This window comes from Octodon degus, unplaced genomic scaffold (genome assembly GCF_000260255.1).
Source record: "Octodon degus isolate 3935 unplaced genomic scaffold, OctDeg1.0 scaffold00210, whole genome shotgun sequence".
Classification (NCBI taxonomy): Eukaryota; Metazoa; Chordata; class Mammalia; order Rodentia; family Octodontidae; genus Octodon; species Octodon degus.
This window is the reverse complement of record NW_004524786.1, coordinates 1868489-1889670: the sequence shown is the minus strand read 5'-3', so window position 1 is coordinate 1889670 and position 21182 is coordinate 1868489. Positions and strand designations below refer to the sequence as shown.

The 21182-nt window shown below is 49.5% G+C and overlaps 1 protein-coding gene across 1 annotated transcript in view; it reads right to left on the bottom strand.

The window, feature by feature from the left end:
* Window positions 1-21182, bottom strand: part of Prickle2 (prickle planar cell polarity protein 2) — a 319286-nt gene that overhangs the window by 73224 nt on the left and 224880 nt on the right. Inside the window, 1 exon segment of the mRNA XM_023704992.1 lies at window positions 5378-5561. Within this exon segment, the coding sequence (XP_023560760.1) occupies window positions 5378-5561 (184 nt within the window).

Below are 21182 nucleotides of genomic sequence, written 5' to 3'. Positions count from 1 at the left end.
AAACCCAAACCAAAACCCCCACAAAGATAAAAAGAAGCTCCGTGAGGAGGCACTCTAATCTGATGCCTGATGAATGAGGAACAGTCACAACATAAGAGCCAAATAAAGAATTTACCCATCCTGATACAGACACTTGAGTCCCACGGGGCTCCCGCCATCTCTGGGTCAGGTGGTGCTCCGCTTTATCACAAACCGCAGACAGGGGGCAGTTCCTCCGGTGTCTACTCTGTCTTTGCTGTGAGAGCTTAAAGTGAAAGCAGAGTGGCCTACTCAAACAAACTGTCACTTTTTGTGTGCAGAACTAAGTTAGGCTGAAGGTAAAGCCACTAGCCTCTGTAGACTAGCCACTTGGGATAGCCACATCTGGGAACCCTCCACGGACACCCTGAGAATCCAAAATGGCAACTGAGAGAACGTTCACTCAGAAGCACCCCGAAAGCATGAAGGAAGGAGTGACCAGGAAACTGTCCCCATTTGTGTCCAGTGAGACCCACCCAGGGGGCTGTTGGCTGGCGCTCACCTGAAGCTTCAGAAGGCCTGGAGTTTGTGCAAGCCACCCCGCCTCTGGGAACCACGCAGGTGCACGTATGCGTGCGCAAAGCTGGCTGCAGCGGTGTGCAAGACACAGGAAAGCCCCCACTGAAGCTGGTGACCAGAGGCAGACCTCCCGCCCCCCTCTGCTCAGCAGGGCGCTCTTGGCTTTTGGGGGTCAGGTCTGCTGCGCAGGGTCCTCTGGAACTTTGGAGGATATGTGGCAGGTACTGACTGATGAGGATGCTGGGGGACTCTGCCAACGCTTCAAGCACCGACCCCGGCTTGGGTCACTTCTTCAGAGGGGGAGTGCTGTGGGCAGCCGAGCTACACGGAAACGCTGCAGGCAGTCAGACAGCTGGGCCCTGCAGGGGCCAGTATGAAAGCAAGACACCTTGCTGCTGTGGGAGAGCCAGCCACCTCCTCAAGACAAGCGACCAGACGAGTGCATGCCTCCCTACGGATAAGTGTCGGGGCGGATTTTCTAAATAAGTATCAAGTGCCTTGTAAAAGCCAGGACGAGTCACTTACCCAGCCCCTACGGGAAAAGCCCCTGTTCTGTATTCACGCCCGCTTGCTATGAGACTTGCTTCTCCATTTGATCCTGATTCAACCAATTTTACCTGAGCGACCGTGCCTGTAATCGGACTGGTTGAGCACAGTTTTGTCCCATCTCATGGCTACCTAGTGAGTTCCCATGTTTCCCACCCCGAACCGGCCTCACCTCATGCTTTTACTCTATAAAAATCTTTAGGGGGGAAAAATCCTTAGAAATGGCAGGCTCCTTGGCAACCCTCTTAGGTCCCCTTCTGTCCCTCTCTTGGACAGACGCTTTCTTTCTACAAACAAATTCTGTTCTAAAACAAAACAACAAAAAACTGCAATTGCCCCCTCTCCAAAGCGCACATCCAAGTGCCCCCTAGTGGTGGGTATGGCTACTGCAAGTTACAAACTATGGATGGAAAATTATCCAACCAATACAAAGGGTATTTGAAATTTTGAATGTTCACCATACATGATGTGGAAAAAACAATCACAGTAAGTAGAGTATAGACAGTGCAGACAGTACTCCTCTGTGCATAGATACTTAAAACACATCCATAAAAAATTTGGAAAATAATGGTTTTTGGAATGGTTTTTTTTTTTTTTTTTTTTTTTGAGGTATCTTACATTTTTGTTTTCTTCTTTATTTAATAGGAAAGCTTCCCCCCTTTTTAAAAGAGGAAAAGGCTATTTCTCAGCTGGGTGTGGTGGTGCTAGCCTGTATTCCCAGCTCTGAGGCTAAGGTAAGAAGGCTGGAGGTATGACCCCAGCCTGGGCCACTCGAATTCTTGTAAGAAACTGGCCCCAAATGAGAAATAACCAAGTGTCAGGATCAGCTCATTGTGAAAGCCCTGGGTTCAGTCCCCAGTGTGGAAGGGGAACACTAGCTCTGTTGGAGAACAAACACGCTCACGTTGGGCCCCCTGCGACTCCTAAGTCTTGGGGAGGGCGGCAGGGTCAGCCTCAGTGAGCACCACCTGGCTCGAGCACTCACTGTGCTCGGGGCTGAGCTATGTCCCAAGGCAGCTGACACCATGTGGGAGCGAGAGGGCAGTGGGTGCTGCCTAGGCACATGCAGCAGCCGGACACTGTCATGATGAGGCCGGGCACTGCTGGGAGGGACACCTGCAAGCTTGTAGCATCATTTTCACTGGTGGGTCTTCCCACCAGTGGGAACATCTGGTGGGAACATCTGGAAATGTCATGGATGTCATCACTGCTCGTGGCATCTCATGTTGAGGGCTAGGGGCGCGGAGGAGCACCCACACCCACGAACTGTCCAACTGGGCTGCCCATAGGACTTATGGTGGGAAAGCCTCCCTGCCGTGTGCCTTGCTCACAGTTCTGCTGCTGAGTTCTCCATGCTCTTCCTGAGGCATCAGCTCCTGTAAATCTGTCACAATGGCGCCTCTAAGATGCAGGAAGAATACGATTCACTGAGTTTGAGGAGAGTTGGAGCCTTACAATGCCTTACGAGGCAGAGCCCGGTTCTCAGTTCTGCTGTACCAGGGCTCGCAGGGAAACACTGATGTCCTTGTTTGGAGTAAGCAGAGACAAAGGATCTGAGCAACATCTTTGGTTAGTCTTTGGTTCTGTCACTTAAAATCCTGAGACAACGCCTTTGCCTCTTGGCATCGTCTGTTTGCCGTCTCACCCTCACACTATTTTGAGAACACTGGTTTTTGCACTGGGTGAATTTTTATGAAATTACATGCTCATATCCAAGATCACTTTCCTAAATGGGGGCTGACGTTCATTGTATCATATTAAATTGAAGGAATTCCCAGAAGAAATAGAATAAGAAAGACCATCACACGGCGGTACACGTATCAGCCACCTCATGCTCGGGCAGGGAGGGCAGGCGCTTCGCACCAAGGCTCGAGCCCGCTGCGCTCCCCCAGCTGGCCGTGAGCGTTCAGCCTCCAGCACAATGCATTTTCAGGTACACTATAATTTTTCCTCATAGAAAAATAGCTTTTCTCAAATCATAGACGACAACAACATATTAGATATTAGAATTTCTATTAGGGAAAGGCATTTAGATCTTACATTTTTCTACCTGAAAATAATCTAAACCTCTGAATCCATAAATAGCCCTGTAAATAATAGATTTTAAAAGATCTCATAATTTAAAATTTGGGGCCCATTCTTTCCCACAACATGACTCCTTCAGAACACTTAACGTCGACTTACATTTATTGGGCAAATGTAGAACCCATCAAATAGCTTGAAAAGATATTTGTTTCTGGAGGGTAATTTCTCCTTCTAATCATCTGTGTCACATAGGTTGAGTAAGCGTAGGGAACAGAGAAAGCCTTCCCAGGAACAATGGAATTATATTAGGTGGGAATACCCTTTCATTTAGCATAATTCAAACCACTTGTTTAATAGCGTTAATCATTTTCTTTCACAACAAATCAAAGAAATCTCAGTTTTCTGCTTCCCAAACACATTTGGATGACTCAAGTGGCCTCTAAAAATACCACATATTCTCCCTGGCCCTGGTGGATTTAATCAAGATTTCAGCCTTTGCATTTGCCTGCTTGTTGGGGTCAATGTGAGCAGAAAATTTTCTTCATGTCTGAGTATGTCTGAGTGATGCCTAATGGTTTTAGAGAAGAATCTACTTAGGCAGGTGACTGAACTAGCTTCCCTTGAGAAAACCTGGCGCACAGTTTAGCAGGAAGCCAGGTTGTTCAAGGGAACAAAAGCAAGGCAGGCCCTGTGGAAGCTGCTGGGAGGGAGGGACCCGCCCGCTGGCTCATCTGCGAGTGGGGTGGCACAGGGGCCACTGGCACAGGGGTGTGCAGCCAATGTCAGGCTCATCCATGCTTCTAGACAAACTACTCAGACGCTGTCTATTCTTTGTAAACTACTTCTTTGCTGAGACCGTCTTTGCTGAGACAGGGGAAGTGAAAGATAAGACCTTGATCCATGAACTGCACACAGGCAAGTGCTCGCTTTTTCCTGCCAATATCCCAACTCAGGGCCATGTCCGTTCTCCCAGAGATGGTTTCTGTCAATATTTCCAGTCTAAGACATGTTCTCCTCCATGTGAGGAATCAGAACAGAGGCTGCAAAGCTGAAGTGCGAGTCAGCTTGAGGAAACCAACACAAAAAAAGAAACGAGCTTAGTGGAAACTGGAATGAACGCCTTGGCTACGTGGGATGCCGTTCTGAGCAGGGAACATGGCCAGTGCTCCGCTGCGGGAGTCAGGAGACCAGGGGTGGCAGGGCTGTGTCCCTGGGCCATAGCGGGGTGTTTGCTAGCACGCAAGCGCTGCAAGGCTTGCCATCATTTTGAGGCTCCATTCTAGAGCCTCAAAATTTTAAGGCACAAATATAAATTTACATGTAGAAATTCCTACTCTCAAATGCTAATTAAAAATTTAAAGACCTTACATTAAAAAAAAAGCTTACATGATTGCACCCATCATTTATAGAAGAAGGAAATGAAATATGACAAAGGAGATGGTGGCAGGGCCATTCTGCTGACACTGTTGACAATTCTTGGGTCACCTTAGTTATAAAGAACCCTTCCTGGACCATCATCACACCTGAAGCTCCTGGCCTACAATGCTGGCGCCGTCTAACTCTAACGGCTTCTTTCCACATAGAGAAAGAGGTAACAGGTCAGGGGAGACAACCGTCAGCTTACAGGGAAGGCAGTGAGAACGCCCACCTTGTGGACATGCTGCAAAGCCAGCCAGGGCTGCTGGAGGGTGCTGCGTGCCAGGAGAGGGGGAGCAGAAGCTCTGTATCCCCAAGAAAAGTGCCCCATACCAGAAAGACACACGATTGCCTCCTCAAGCCAGTAATATTTACAGTCTGTGTGCTGTGCCAAAATATTTCAGGCAATGTCAATATCCCTCTTTACTGCATAGGGTCAAACTTGGTATCTCAACACAGCCTAGATCACTGGGTAGAGTAAGGCAACTCTATACTGCACACACTGTCTTAGAAAGGTCCTACTATGTGCTGCTGTTCCTGATCAGCGCTGTATTGCCTCTGCTCCCCACCGAAACTGATGCTTCGCCATCTAGCATTTTGAAGGCAACATTTCTGAGACACTTCTCTACAGTCTGCGAGGAGCTCATAGCCGCAGCGATGAATCAGTAAGGTTCACCTCAGGCTCAACTTCATTTTCCTTCCTCCTGTCCCACCTAGGCATGTGGCGTCTGTAACTCATGTAGGCCCTATCTCATTTGCCCTGAATCAGTAAACCTGACTCTTCCTTTTCTCCAAGCTGGAATAAGGAAGGACCAGCACGATAAAGCCCAGCCAGAGGCCCGCCCCGCGGTACCTGCTCAGGCTTCAGCCCGGGTGGGACCCAGGCGTACTCCTCCAGGGCGCAGCCCGAGTCATCATCTGAGGTCGAGTTCCTCTGGAAGTCAAACATGAGTTTGCTGATGGTCTTCTCCATCTCCAGCGGCATCACGGTCACCATGTGCTCCTCCTGGCGACACTTGCAGTGCAGGCAGATCTTCCTGCGGGCAGCGGAAAGTGATGGTGAGGAGAAGGGCAAAAGCAGCATTCCTTTCCGCGGCTGCCAGGCCACTGGCTCTATGTCCCAAACCACAAACACCTTCCCTGGCCATGAGATGCTGGCGCAGTCAGGGGAAGCTGTCCTGCAAGCACGTCTCTTCCCGTGGAGGGTGGACGCACGCACGCAGTGCAAGAACAGGGAGAGCCTGGGCTGCTGGGGCCCGCCTCTGCTTCTAGCCCAGCGTCCCCAGGTCCCCCGGGAATGGAAGTGCAATCATCTTCTCAGCAGGACACGGGGTGTGGCCCGCAATTCCTCCCTGCGACATCGACTGCACACACGTGATATGTACACTGACCAGAAACCTTGCAAGAAGATGGAAGAAACACCCTGACGACACCCTGTTTCTGTAAGAGTCCTAGGTCACGGAGAACGGGAGAAGTGCTTTGGAAAAGAACTGCAGGCGAGACTTTCCTCACGAGGAGCAACTCCGGTCCTGGGACCTCATGGAATAGACATTTTCACCCCACCAAGCCCTGGTTTGAAATTCCAATAAGAAGCCCAACTTCTTCCCATGTTGTTTGATTTTGAAATTTACATGAAGATCATGCATCTAAACTGCTTCAAAAGGTAGCAGCCAAAGATAATTTTCTCTCCCCCAAACTGAACATTTCTCTTTTAAGGTTACCATCTGTTCCCTTATCCATGGCTACAGAAATGATGAAGCAATAAAAATGTTGATGTCAGCGACACAAAACCATTTCTAGCTTCCATCCATAAAATAGAAAAAAACAGAATGGAGAATATTTTAAGAAAATGTGCTGTTCCCTGTGTACCCTGGCCGGCATCCGTGTCAGCAGCACCTGCAGAGGCACCCAGGATCCTAGCCTCTACCTGCGCACGGAGCTTTCGACAGCAGATGTGCTAAGATATAATTCATGCCGCGGGACACCTAACCTTTTATTCATTTTTGTGGTGGCAGTATCTTTTCTAGTTCATGCTTGCGGTACATCGTGATTCCATTCCTTGGGCAGTTGGAAATGCACGCGACACACCTTTATTCATTTTTATCCCTTCCCTCCTTCCGCCACTCCATCTCTGCATCCCTTTCCCACCAGAGAAAGTTCTAGCTCCTTACTTCCTGTTAGCTATCTTTTATTCTGCTCGTTTATATTTGGGTTTCTCGTGTAAGAGAATTCACGCAATCTTCACACTAGTGTGTCTGATTCATCTCACTAAACACTATAGACTCAAGTGCATCCAGTTGTGTCTTACAAATGACTCGTTTATCCTTTTCACGGCAGAGTAATACTACACTGTGTGTAAATACCACATCTGCTTTTCCTGTGTACCTGTTGATGGTCATGTATGCAGGTTCCATGATGTAGCTATTGGGAATTGTGCTGCTATGAACGTGGTGTACAAGCATCACAGGAACATGATGCTTTAAGGCTGTGGAAGATGTCTGGAAGGGAAATAGCCGGGTTGAATGGAATTTTCAGGAATCTCCATACTGATTTCCATAGTGGTTGCACTAGTTTATGTTCCCACCCACAATACAAAAGTGTTTCTCTCCACAGCCTTACCAGCATGTGTTATTACTTCATTTCTTGAGGACAGCCATTCTTTCTGGGTTAAGATAGAATTTTAATTTGCATTTCTCCAATGTTAGTGATGTGGAGGCCTTTTTTATCTACTTTTTGGCTATTTACACTTCTTATTCTGAGAAAGTTCTATTCATTTCAGTTGTCCATTTTTTAATTTTATTTTTTGGGTGGATCTTTTATTTGTGGGGAGTCCTAAAAGTTTTTTTGATCCAACATTTAGATCTTCATTCATTTTGATTTTAGCTTAGTATATGGTAGAGACATGGGTCTAGATCCAATCTTCTGCATGTAGATAGCCAGTTTTCCCAGCACTATTTATTAAAAAGGCTATCTTTCCTCTCATGCGTATTCTTGACCCTTCTTTCAAAGAACTTTAGTTGAATGTCCCAGGGTTGTTTCTTCATCATTTATTATGTTCCACTGACTTATACGTCTCTTTTTGTGCCAGGGCTATGCTGCTTCTATCATTATAGCTTTGTAGTATAACTTCAATTCTGGGATCGTGATGCTTCCAGCTTCTCTTTTGTTACTCAGAATTGCTTTTGCTCTTCTGGGTCTCTCCTGATTCCATATGAATTTTAGGATTGTTTTTTCCAGCTCTATGAAGAACGCTGTTGGTACTTTCAATGTCTACCCTTTTGAAGTATATTATGCAATGGCCCTTAAAGTATCCCGATTTGTGCAGTCCTCACTGGTCTATAATTTTACTGCACCCCCAACTTAAGAGCATTAACAGTAACTTCTTCCCCTGCTCTCAGACTCTGATAGCCATTAAATTATTTTCTGCTTCTAAAACTTTGCCTATTCTGGAGATTTCCTATAATAAAACCATACAGTATGTGGTCTTTTGATACCAGCTTCCTTCACATAAAATGTTAGGGCTACCCCCTTATGTAGCATTTATCCATCCTTCCCTTTCGTATATTGTTGAGTAATATTCCGCCATACAGATAGATCACATTTCTCTTTCACTAGTCAGTGGATGGCAGGACTCTTTCTGCTTCTATGAGCAGTGCAGCCTGCTATTTAGGTACAAATTTTGGTGTGTGTGTGTGTGTGTGTGTGTGTGTGTGTGCACATGCATGCACATGCATGCACATAGCCCTATATTTTCATTTCTTATCAGTGTGTATCTGGGAGTGGAACTGCTCCCTCACATGGCTACTTTACATTTAACACAAGGAGGGACTGTCTGACTTTATTCTAAAATATCTGCATCGCTGTGTGACTCCTCGTCAAGGAATGAAGATTCCACAGCCCCATGGTTACTGTCTCTCTGCTGTCACCATCCTGTGCGGGTGAAGTGGTAGCGAGTTGTGGTTTTGACTTGCATGTCTCTAATGGCTAACAAAATTGAGTATGGCGATTCACACCCTTCGTTTATGTTTTCATTGAGCTTTTTGTGATTTTACTGCTGCATGATAAGTAGCCTTCTTACTTTCTGGATCATGTTCAGTGAAGCATGACTTTTTTCTTTTTAACTTTGATGCGGTTCAGTTTATTTTGTCTCTGTTGCTTGTACTTTTTATGTATTTAGTACAGGGTCTATAGGGTCTCACTACATGATCAGACTTGTAGTGATCCTCCTGTGTTCAGCCTCCCAAGCGCTGGGATTACAGGCGCGTGCCACCATGCCTGGTCTTGGTCACCTTTTCCGCATGCCCCAGAGGTGGGGCCAGTATGGCAGGCTGCTGCTTGCACTTTTGATACCCTAGTTAAGAAACCACCACCTATCTCATGGTCTTACAGCTTTACTCTCAAGGGTTTAAAGCTGTCAGCCTTGCATTTAGGTCAGTGATCCATTTTGAGTTAATCTTTGCATATGCGATAAGGCAGAAGTTCACCTTCATTCTCACAGGCTGTGCAGTTGTCCTGGTGACATTTGTCAAAAATACATCTTTCACCTGAGGTTGATCTATCTTGGCACTTTTGTCAGAAATTAAATGTGAGTGCTTATTTCTGGATGCTCAACTCTCTTGCATGAATCTGCATTATTGTAGCTTTGTAGTACGTTTTGCCTTGTGCTATATCAGCCCTGCAAATCTGTTTTCCTTTTGAAAAATCTCTACTGGCTCCTGTAGGCCCCGGCACTTGCAGCCTTACACTATGAATGCTGGGGTCAGCATGCCACTTTCTGCAGAAGTGCCAGCTAAGATTTTGATGGGGGCCACACAGACTCCGCAGATTCTTTTGGGGACCCCTGCCTTGCTAACACGGCAAGGCTTCCCCTCCACGAACACGGGGTGCTTTCTATTTCTGTCAGTCTATTTCAATTTCTTTCCATGCTATTTTGGGGATCTGAGGCACAAGTGTTACATTTATTAGGTCAATCTTACATATTCTATTCTTTTTGATGCTATTTGAATTGGAATTGTTCCCTTAAGTTCATTTGCAGATAGTGTCCCAGAACCAGCTATGAGCTTTCATGCGGATGTTGGATCACACAACCCAGCTGGCCTCAGTTGTCAGCTCGCGTGCATGTGCTCTGTGGGCTTTTCTCTGCGAGATCCTGTCCTCTGTAGGCAGGGGCAGTCCCACTCCTGCCTCTGCAGTCTCATGCCCTTTATTTCTTGACCTTGTCTTTTGGCCCCAGCTCCAATCTGCACTACAGTGTTGAGTAGAAGTGGAGTGGAAGTGTCTTGCTCTTGATCTTTTTCTGTTTTCGCCAGGGTCTCACTATGCAGCTCAGGCTGGTGTTGAACTCACTTTGTTACCCAGGCTGGTCTCAAACTCACAGCCATCCTCCTGCCTCAGCCTCCTGAGTGCTGGGACTACACTGGGCATCAACCCACGCAGCTTGCTTCTGATCTTAAAGAAAAACATCTAGCCTTTTACTACAAGAATGGATGCTAGATGTGGTGGGATTTTTCTATAGAGGCTTTTTATCAGTTTGAGGAAGTTCCTGATTTTATTAGGAAAGAGTACCAGATTTTGGCAAATGCTTTTCTTGTATCTGAGAAGATACAGTTGGTTTTTTGTCCTTATTCTATGAATGTGTTTTGCCTAAAGTTAGAAACAAAAATGTACATGAAGAAATTAAATCATTTTAGTCCAGCCGCATTAGGCCTGTCAGATCTTTCCAATTCCTGACTTTATTACACCAAAATCGCACAGAAAGAAAGCACACCTGGGGTCTAGTTTACATCTCCAGGCTCAACAAAGTTCTATCAAAACACTGGATGTTGCATTTGAACATAGAGCTAATTTTAATAGTAAATCTTTAATTAATCAGCGGCTATAAGGAAGACAGGGTTGTAGAGTTTTTTTTTTGTTTTTTTTGGTTTTTTTTTTGCATTTCTCAGATCTCCCCCCTTTGTGTTTTTTTTGCCAGGTTATGACTTTAGAGGAAAAAAATTTCAGAGTGCCTAAACAAAGTTATTTGTTTGTTTATTTAGGTATTTAGTACAAGGTCTACAGGGTCTCACTATGCAGATCAGACTCATAGCGATCCTCCTGTTTCCAGCCTCCCAAACTCTGGGATTACAGGCCCGTACCACCAAGCCCAGGCTCTGTCACCCATCTCAGCACACCCCGGAGGCAGGGCCAGCAAGGCACACAGGGGATTGAACCCCAGTCCTGCATCTGCCTAAGCAGGTACTTTAATCCACTGAGCTATCTGGTTGGCCCTCAAGCAAATTTAGTAAGTGCATTGGTGTTCAGTGCGTTTTACCAGAAAGCCACACTTTAAAAGTACATTGTAAAAGAATAAAAAAACCTAAGTACTATCGCAAGTGAATAACCCCTTTATTCGCAATTCAAGCAGAGCACAACATTTATTCTTAGGTGGATGCCATCTAATGGTTAGAGGGGCTGGGAGAGTGAGATGCAGAAAGCGAGATCCAGGGGTGCTGATGGCACCCGAATGCACCTCCCTGGGTGCAGGGGGGCAGGACCAAGTGCTCTACATGGCCGCTCAGCAAACAGGATTGGGGACCTGCCAGGGTCAGGGCCCGGGCCAGGCACGTGGGGCGCTGAGCCAAAACAAAGAGTCCTGAGGCACAGGACCCGCACACTCAGAGGGGAGCACACAGCAGGCAAAGATGCAGCAAGCCGCCCCACACCAGAGCAGGACGGGGAGCGGAAGCCCTGTAGTGTGCAGAACAGAGAGCAAACTAGGATCCATCTGAGCCCTGAAAAAAAATTACTAGTCAGAACACACCTGCTTCCAACCTCAGACCGTCCAACTTCTGAATGACAAACTCCCTCAGCAAAGGCGAAATCCAGGACAAGAAAATGGAAGAAAACAAACATGGCAAATCACACCCGAAGGGCCTTGTCCGCATTCTCAGCTAGCTGCCTGCCCTCTGCTCTTCAGTTATGATTAACAGGTGCGCCCGTGGCCAGGCGTTTTTATTTGCAGTCCCCAACCTTTGGGAGATTTCACAAGCGCCCTGCAGAAGGCTAATTTAATAACTCTGCTTACGAATCAGGAGGGCCAGGGTTGGTGCTCAGGAGGGAGCAGGGGTCAGAGCAAGCATGGGATTTCTCTGGAGCCGCGGCGTCCTGTCTTGTGTGGGACAGCAGCCGGCAGTGACCGCTGCCTTCTAATGCCTCATGAAAACTGCAGCCGGATGACGCCTATCGAGAGTGTGTGGGGAAGTATATGATTTGGCTTTTTCTTAGGAAAAAATAGACATTTATGAAAATAGAACCTGCTAGTAAAGCAGGATTTAATTTTTTTTTTTTTAAAGAGTGCAAGGGTTTCATTCTGTCAGAGCCGACATCCCACCTGCATGTCATTGGGTTCGTGAATGACAGGTTTCCGAGCAAGGTGGATGCAGACAGCGGAGGCGCCACTCCCCCATCCTTCCTCCACCCTGACAACCTCTGCAGATGCCACCTGCAGTCTTCGTTCATTCGCTGCCACGGTGAGAAGCCACAGCGGGCTCAGCCGTGGACCACACGGTCCCACAGGGAGAGGCTGCAGCCCGACCCGGCCCTCTGCTTCCACGGCCACCACACATGGGAAAGACATGCTGCACCAAAACTGAACTGGCGGCACGTGGGGGGACAGAGGGACCCCCGTGGCCTGCCAGGTTGTTTTCAGTCCTGCACGCTGGGCTTCGAGGTCTTGTTCTGTGTGAGACTCGCCAAGATGAAGCCACGAGATTTTAGACTGTGACGCTGACAAGGGCCTGTCATAAAATGCGGGGACATGCAGCTTTGGAGGGGACTATAAACATCCTTGAGTCTTTTCTCTCCCTTCCTCCTCTTTGCTTACCTCTGTTTTAACAAGGACCAGATTTCGTAAAAGGACTCGTGTGTATGCAGAAACTATGTGACACAGAGCTGCCTAAGTTGTTGCCAGGGAGACCGCCTCCCTGCTCCTCTCGGTGCAGTGTCCTCCCCAGCCTCCAGGGGTGACTGTGAACCTCAGGACGCTGGGGTCCAAGTGAGCGAGCGTGGAGTCACAGTGCTCCCTGGACGCCTCTGTGTCATCTCGATGTACCGAAATATGAACTGGATGTCTGATAGCTGCACAGACGGGAAGAGAATGCCCAGGCTGCCAGCTGCTCCTAGGAGATAATTCCTAGTCATGCAACTCTGCACAAAAGGGATTCTAGTCACAGGGGCTGCTTCTGGTTGCCAAGACACTGGTGGTGACGCTCAGGAGCAGAGTACCCCCGCCCCCCATCCAGGATAGGCAGCTGTGAGCCAGGGCACAGAAGCAGGCATGGCCCCAGCAGGCCACGGAAGCGTGTCTGAGGAGCCCAGCAAGTTTCCCACACCCCAAAACTTCCCAGCCACCACAGGGGCTCAATGTCAGCCCCGCCCCTCTGTGGTGTCTACAGCTCTTACATGATTCATCCCGCTTGTCACTCAGCAGAGCACCTTTCACTTGTGTGTGCAGGAAGGCTCTGGTGACAGGAAGCCCACACAGGCTCCAGAACGGTGTCTCTCCTCAGAGCCCTGCTGCCTCCACTGCCACATCCCACTGCCCCGATGCCACAGGCCCTGGGTCCCAAGTCCCCAGCCACATCCCACTAAGCCCTCTTCACAGGAGGTGTCCAAGTGGCTCAGTCCTAGCACAAACCAGGTAAGTGACAAGGAGGGAACGGGCTCAATACAGAGGCTCCGGGCAGCCCGGTGTGGGCACAGACTGGCTGAGACAGGGCTACCGGAGCCCAGGCCTCTGCAACTCTTTCCTTAATTTCGGATGGTGCAACACATCAAAATTCTTCCATGATCCTAGCCTGCTACAGGTGAAAGAAAAGTTCCTTAGATTTATAACATTAAAGAAGAAAAAGGACAACATTTTCCTCCTCTTTTATCCTTATCATAATTTAAGTGATAAGCTTTTTATACTTATCCTGCCTCCTTACCCTTAAAAATAAAGAGGAGGAAAATGCAACTGTATGTTGCATATAGTCAGTGTACAAAACAATCAGGAGGTACAGATAAGCTTGGAGAAGGAAAAAAATTTCAAAATACTCCCAACCCAAAGATAACCACTGCTAAGCAGAAACAGCTGCTGGCCTCTTTCCCCCCAGTGCTAAGGAGCTGCAGGCCAGACTCCGCCCCTTGGGTCCCAGGAGCGGGGACAGGATGCTGGCCCAGAATGATGCGCACAAGAGCCAGACAGCCCCTCCCCCCGCAAATAGATGCACATTATCAATCTGGATAAATGGGTTTGTTCTGATCGCGGCCCCGGGGCAGGGTCAAGAGCTTAACGCTGGGAATTACTTCTGTGCCTGTGGGTATCACAGAGTGAAATGAGGCTCCTTAGATAAAAAACATCTGAAAACCAGATTTTAATAGCTATCAACTTTCCATTTTCTGTGTAAGTGCAGAGAGATAGGGGATGTGTAACTGAAATCCACGAAGACATCGTGCTGAGCGGTGTGCATCCCAGCTCCACCCTCAGGGTGCAGGGATGTCTACTGCTTCAGACTGCCCCTGGCTCTGCCCCGGAGCAGCACTCAGGAAGGGCAGGGGCCTCGCTCACGCCTCCGCTGCCCTGGCTCCCCGAGTGTCCAAGGAGCACCCACTGGCCACCTGGGCCAAAACCTTCTCTCAAGGTATACCAGACATTGTTTTCTGAGTCGCCTGACCTCTGGCCACCCTTTCCCCATCATCCAGGAAGGAACGACGTGTCTGGGTGCAGAGAACTTTACTGGGCTGCAGGACACGTAGGAAGGAGCAGCCCACTGGAAAGACAGCAGAGGGTGTTTGCCTGAAATGTGTGGGTGTTCCTAGAGGACAGAGTGCCGCCAGGGACCAGGGCTGCCTGTGACCTGCAGGACCCTGCCCCATCCCGGAGGACAGCAGGGAAGGTGAATGCAGGGCTAGGTTCTACATGAAAATCCTGGTTTAGATTGCAAATTTATAATGGTCACACTATTTCACATGATTCAGCTCATTTATCACTCTAGCAGTCCTGTAATGCTGGCATTTTATCCATTTCACAGATACAAAATTTTAGGTTTAAATTCTTAAATGAGTTGACCCACATTATGTAGGTTAGAACTTGTGTTGTTCAATTCCAAGACCAGTGTTGTCTATTGCTTCAGTTTTAAAAGATTGGTCCTTCCTTCCTTCCTTCCTTCCTTCCTTCCTTCCTTCCTTCCTTCCTTCCTGCCTCCCCTCCTTCTAACCATCCACCTATCCACCTGTCCTTTCATCCGTCCATCCATCCATCCATCCATCCATCCATCCATCCATCCACGCACCATTTGTATGTATCCATTCATCTGTCTCTTCCACCTACTGAACAGCCATTTACAGACAAAATAATAAACTGTGTGGCTGGACACCATACTAAGATACTGGATATATAGTAATTAAGCCAGACAAACTCCCCACCCTCATGGAGCTTCCAACCAAGTGAGGAAGACAGACAGCAGTCACTGAAACAGAGACAAGCTTGCCCTGTGCACATCGAGGTCAGGGTTTCAGCACAGAGAGACTAAGGACAGGTGGGGACACTCGAGCCCATTGAAGGGACACTGGCATTACAAATAGAAGCTGTCTGTCGGACAGCTGAGCAGAAGGAACAGCATGGCCAGAGCCCTCCAGCAGAGAGGAGGTTCCCAAGGCCCCCAGGGCAAAGCGACTCCCTCTGCTATTCCCAAGAGGCACTACTGGTCATCCTGCTACCGCAGGGCTGTCTGCTTGGCTGGTCACAGCAGCCTAACTGGCTAAGCCACTGCTGGCCCCACAGCGTGAGCACAGGTGTGGAACTCAGGGACAAGTGCCACGGCAGTGGGTGTAGGAAGCCTCCTCCTCTCTCCCCGACCCGCGGCTCCTTGGAATTCCTCTCTCTCCCCGTCTAGATACCCAGACGCCAGCACATCCTGTGATTTGCAGCCACTCTGGCTCCTTCCCTGCCTCCCCCGTCACAATACTCTGTTTATCCTCTTTTGGCAAACACTTGGTCTGGATGAGGGACCCAGGCATGAGCCCTGATATTGCCATGTCTGGAAGCGAGATCGCTATCTCTGTGAGAAAGGAAAAAAGGTTTCCTAACAAACACAGAAGCTCAAGGGCGGCGACCGTGATGGGCCAGCTGGGCAGGGCTGGTGTGAGCGGAGTGCCAGGGCCACGCTGCCCGGTGCTCTCCTCTGGCCCCGGCGGCGGCGGCTGTGGAGCTCTGGCCATCTGCACAGAGCAGCTCTTGCTCCAGGGCTGAGGGTGCAGGGCCTCTCAGTCGCGTTGGTTCTCTCTTCTCCATGTGCCAGCTCCTGCTTCAGTGAAGAAAGACACAGCGCCCTACAGCAGATACTTAATTTATCTCATAATTTTCAAGCAGTGGAAATGCGTTGTCTGTTATAAATAAGCCTCCTGGGTGGTTCTGCTCAAAAACACATTTTCAAGGCTTTTCCCCCTGCACCTCTGCTTGCAGGAATAAACCTCGAGCAGCTGAAGGGCAGGGTCTGAGACTCGATTTCCCCAGAATGGGACCCCAGAGGGAGTCTGGATAAGATGCTTGGGAGAGGATGTCCAGACGGTAAGCGAAGAGGAGGGTGGCAAGCCCACAGCTTAGTGCGACTGGGAGGAGCCACGGCACACAGCTCTGCCCACTCTGCACCTGCAACGTGGTCCACGGGGGATCAGAGAGGCAGCAGCCTTGTGCACCAGTCCCCAAGGGTCACTGGCTGAAGGCCATGTCAGGCCCTCGGCTCAACCAAGCCAAATGCAAGCTGCAGCTGCTACTGCTCTGAGGTCACAGGCCAGAGCTGCTGTCCCTGTGACAGTGACCAGCACAGGTGGCATCTTCTGTGATCACTGAGCATCTTCTTCACACCATGGGCTGTGTGGTAGGGGCTGGAAGGGGCTAAAGCAGTGCCCAGCAAAACTGGCACTGCGGCCTCCCTGTCTGACTTGAACACAAAGGTAATACCGTGAGGAGCTGGGCTATACATTTCAGCGGCGAGAGCTCGCAGGAACATTTAAGAGAATGCCCTTGCTCTGAGCAGATGGACGCTGAGGATAAAGGATGGGTCTGCAATGGACCTGGGTGGCTCTCTATAGGAAACTGCATGCATGTGCAGGGAGAGAGGGAAGGGGGAAGTGGAACAGCACACAGTGCACAACTACGGCAAAATGGGAGCAGCAGGAAATCTGCCAGGTCCTCGTAGGATGTGTGGAACTCCACGTAACACTTCAATTTTTGAGAACAAAACAGTGGACAGCCAAGCAGGCAGTGCTGACACTGCCCCTCGGTCACCATCCACGTGGGAGGCACTGTGACTCCTGGTGAGCCAGGTGATCCCTGGGAAGCGGGACCTGAAGGTTGCTGGGTGGGAGGATCCCAGGCTCACAGAGAAGGGAGTATTCCTGGCAGGCGCACAAAGGCAGAGGGCTGGGCCAGAACGTGACGCCATCAAGACGCTGATGGGGAGAAGGCTCAGAAGGTGACAGGATGACACCTGCGAGCTCTACGTGCAGTCCCGGAAGAGCTCTGGCTTTCCTGTAAAAACCCTCAGAAGCCAGCAAGCAAGCTGCCTACCAAGCACACAGACAGCTCATTCAGCATCAGGACGGGCAGACACAGCGAGCCCTCTGAGGAGAGGAGCTTGGCCACGGATGGTGTCTCCATGGCAACACTGCTACCTGCATCACTGCATCCCTGCGCTGTGGGTATCTAGAGAGCTCTGATTTCCCCAGCTTTCAGACACACTCCTCTGCTAAGCGGGAGCCAGGGTCCGCGGCACAGTCGCCCCGTGGATACACGCGTTCGCTCTGTCCACATGTGACTGGGGTTTCACCACACTCAGGTCTTTGTCACCCTGACTGCTTGGCAGAACAAGTTCTACAAGCCCTTCCTTTCCAGATAAATCACAGAGTAATAGTTCCTGAGGAAGCAACTGTGAATCGCAGCCCCTACTCTTTACTTCCAAAACTGAAGGCCTTTCTCTCCCCTCCATCACTGAAGTGCCTCCACGTCTTTTGTGGAAGGGGCTGGCACATGTGGACAAGATCTGAGGTACATAAATAATTCTGGGAGTACTCCCAGATGGTTCAGCGGGCCTGAAGATCTCCGACCTGGAGTGAGGGCAACCTAAAGCCACATCCCCACTCTGTCCCTTCACTGAGCAGCCATTCGGATTAAGTGACCTCTCACGTGTAACACATTGGGCAGACAGTAAAGCCTGGCTCTGTGTCAGGGTGCTAGAAGGGGAGACAGAGGGAAACACACAGACAGATAAAAGCAGACAGAATTCTGGTTCTCCAGTGGTCAACCTGGACCCTGCTGTTGCACTTAGGGTGGAAAGCCTGGTGGTGAACGACTTGCCTCTCTAAGGCCTTAGGACACTCAGTGTGTCCCAGGTGACCTGACCACCGTCTTTCCCAAGGGTTCCTTCTCTTTGACCATCTTCTGGCTTTTCAAGGCCACACAAACAACCTGCTTTTGTACCAGCATATGGGAACACGGAGGGGTTACGTATTAAAGTGATGGTCACTTGAGCCCATCAAGAACTCTGGAGCTGGGCCAGGGAGATAGCTCGGCAGTATAAGCACCTGCCTGGTTAAGTGCAAGGACTGGGCTTGATCGCTGGTACTCGATGCCATGCTGGCCCCAAAACTGGGCGTAGTGGTGCATGCCTATAATTCAGCACTGGGGAGGCCGACACAGAAGGATCACTATGAGTCTGAGCTTCTGGGCAAGACCCTGTACTAAATAAATAAATAGATAAGTAAAAGCTTAAAAACAACACCCCGGAGCTCCCCTGCATGTTCAGCTCCCTTTGTACTGCCGATCGCCTCCCAAGGTCACCCAGAAGGACAGCGTTTGTTGACAGACGAGGGCTGCAGGGCTGAGCAGCCGAGCACCGTGGTTCTCAGAGCGTGGTGTTGGAGGTATCTGAGCGCCAACTCGTTTCTCTCTGACCAGAGGAAGTGAAGTCATCTTACTGCCATGTCTGGGGTGTGAGCTCCTCTTTTCTTCAAGACATTTTCTGACTCTCGTAGGGCTCTGCTCTGCAGGTCTGGTGCGTTTTCGTTTAACCCTCAAGTCATATGGTGAGATGGGAACAACAGACTCCTCCATCTTATACTTGGGTCAATCAAGACTCAGAGACTTAGTGCAGCTGGCCCTGGCCCTTCACCAATCACCCGGATGCCCTTCCAAGGTCCCTGCAGGCTGACTGCCTGGGTCCCTTCATCCACGTAATGCAAGTTCTGCTTTTCTGCCTGTTCACATGGAGGCCCCGAAATCACTGGCAAGTCATAGGGAATTCTTAAGTGGCTGCTTATTAATAACATTTTCAGTTTATTTTAGGCCGTCTTTCATCCAGGGGAACGGGGCCAGCCCCAGACACAGAGATGCACAGAGTCAGCCATCTCTGGTGTGGACTGGGGCCAGCTGGCACCGGCAGCCCTCGGGGGCTCGGCTTGTGGGGATTCTGGTGCGGCTCACGCCCTCGGAAACTTGACAGGGGACTTTAATACTGCGCGGAAGGGCTTGAGGCAGAAACTTTCCTGGAATCCACGCTCCTCTGTGCATGCGGCAAAAGGCTCAGGACGACCTCGGTGGGCTTGCAGAAGAGGACCATCAGGAGCTTGGGTGCCTACCAAACCCCAGTGCTGGATGCGCAGTCCCTGCATTCAGACTGAGTTAGACACAACAGGGAATGACACTATTTTTCATTCCCTTGGCTCTGGTCATGTCCAAGGCAAAAAATCCAATGGAACAAAACCCTCAGGGTTTCTCATAGGAGAACAGGCAAGACACGGACTTCTCTTCTTCAGCAGACCTACGGAAACAGCCCTGTGGTTTTGTTGTTGGCCACAACTCATTCCCTCATGCTGCAGCAGGAAGGGAAGGGGAGAAGCACACAGAAAGAAAACAACGTTTCCTGGTTTGGTATTTTATTGGAAAGAAGCCCTTGAAAAATTAGATTCACATGGCCTAGAGCAGTAAGGTTTTGAAAACACTGAAAGATGTATTCGGATGTGACACAGTGTTGGGTGAAGGATGACACCTCCTTGGCCCTGCTGGACAGTGATGGCCATGTGCTCCTGGCACAGGTGACGGGACAGACAGCCAGGTGAGGGCTGCCTCCGCGTGCAGATGCGGTGACCTATCCATTACCGCTTTTCCCAACTTCCCGGTGCAGTCAGCCACCATCACCTCTTGGGGGCGCTATGCCATTCCCCACTCCCATTCCTACCCCTCTAGAATCTCATTTGCACGATTGGGTTTTAAAAACCATTAATGGTAACACTCAGCTCTCTTGCCTGACACCCATCACCGGCATCCCACTGCAGGAAGGAGGAACACAAGCCTCTGACAAGGCCTGCAAGGCTCCAAGGGATCTGGCCACTGCCCTCTCCAGTGTCTGTGTGTCCCCGCTTCAGCTGACCTAACGTCTCAGCCACAGAGGCCACTGTTTGTCCCCTGTGCCTGCCAGGGCCACGTAGGCCATTTGCAGTGGCCGCTGTGCCTGGAACATCCTTCTCTTGCTCCTCCGGGGCTGGCCTGCTTTTCATTATTCTTGTCATCACCCAAAGACACTGACTCTATAAAAAATAACTCCATTCCACTGAGTGTTTTTTTTTTTTTTCTTAACATTTGTCCTTATCAGAAATTATTTTACTCATGGCTATGTCTCCCAGGCGTTTCCCACTGCAAGGTGAGTTCTAGAAAGCCAGGGATCTTATCTGGTACTTAGAATGAACACTCAATCCCTAATACCAAGTCCAAAATCTTACTTGTAGCAGGCAATTCTTCACCGGCTACACACAAATGCATACATGTACAGATTTTACAATATCCCTGCATTTTTTTTTTACAACTAAAAATACATACTCCTACAATGATGCCAAAGTGCACAGTATGGGGTGAGAGGCTTATCACCAGGATGTCAGAGAAAGGCTTTCTTTGTCCTCAGCTAATAGAGGGTGGGGTGAGGACCGCTACTTGAGGAGGTGCTCTGGTGTCAGCGTGGATTAGCTGCTACGGATAGCACAACATGTCCAGTGTTTAAAGGGTTCCTGGGAACAGAAAAGCTGAAAACCCGTGGCCCAGCCCAAAGAGAATGTTGGCAAAATTATTAAGTTGCCTAATGAACAACAAGACCTGTCTCAGGGACAGAAGCAACCGGAGCTTGTCCGACCTGGTCTGTGTGACCACAGTGCCCAGCCCACTCCTCCGTGAAGGGGAAGAAAACCAGATGTCTCTCTCCTTCCAGCTCCACAGGGATTGGCACCGGCTCCGGTTGGCACGTGGCAGGTGCTACCTTTTCCCAGGGCAGAAAAATGATCTTTTTACGCCCTGCTTCAGCCTCTGGAGGGGCTTCTCTGCTGGGTGTACAGTGACACACTGCCTAGCCTCGCAGTTCTGAACTTTCTGGGTGACACAATAGCTCCAGGAATCTAAGGAGAGCTGGGGTCCACTCCCTTAAAAGATGAAGGCCAACACATCCCAGAAAATTATATGCTCAATTTCAGAAAGAACACTTACGCTGTCTGCCCTTGGCACTTGTGGAGCCGAGCTGCAAAGCCTGGTTTGTAGAACGGGTTAAGTGCGAAAGGCCTTCTCCGGGATTTTAAACTACCCGCAGGGCCTGTATCTT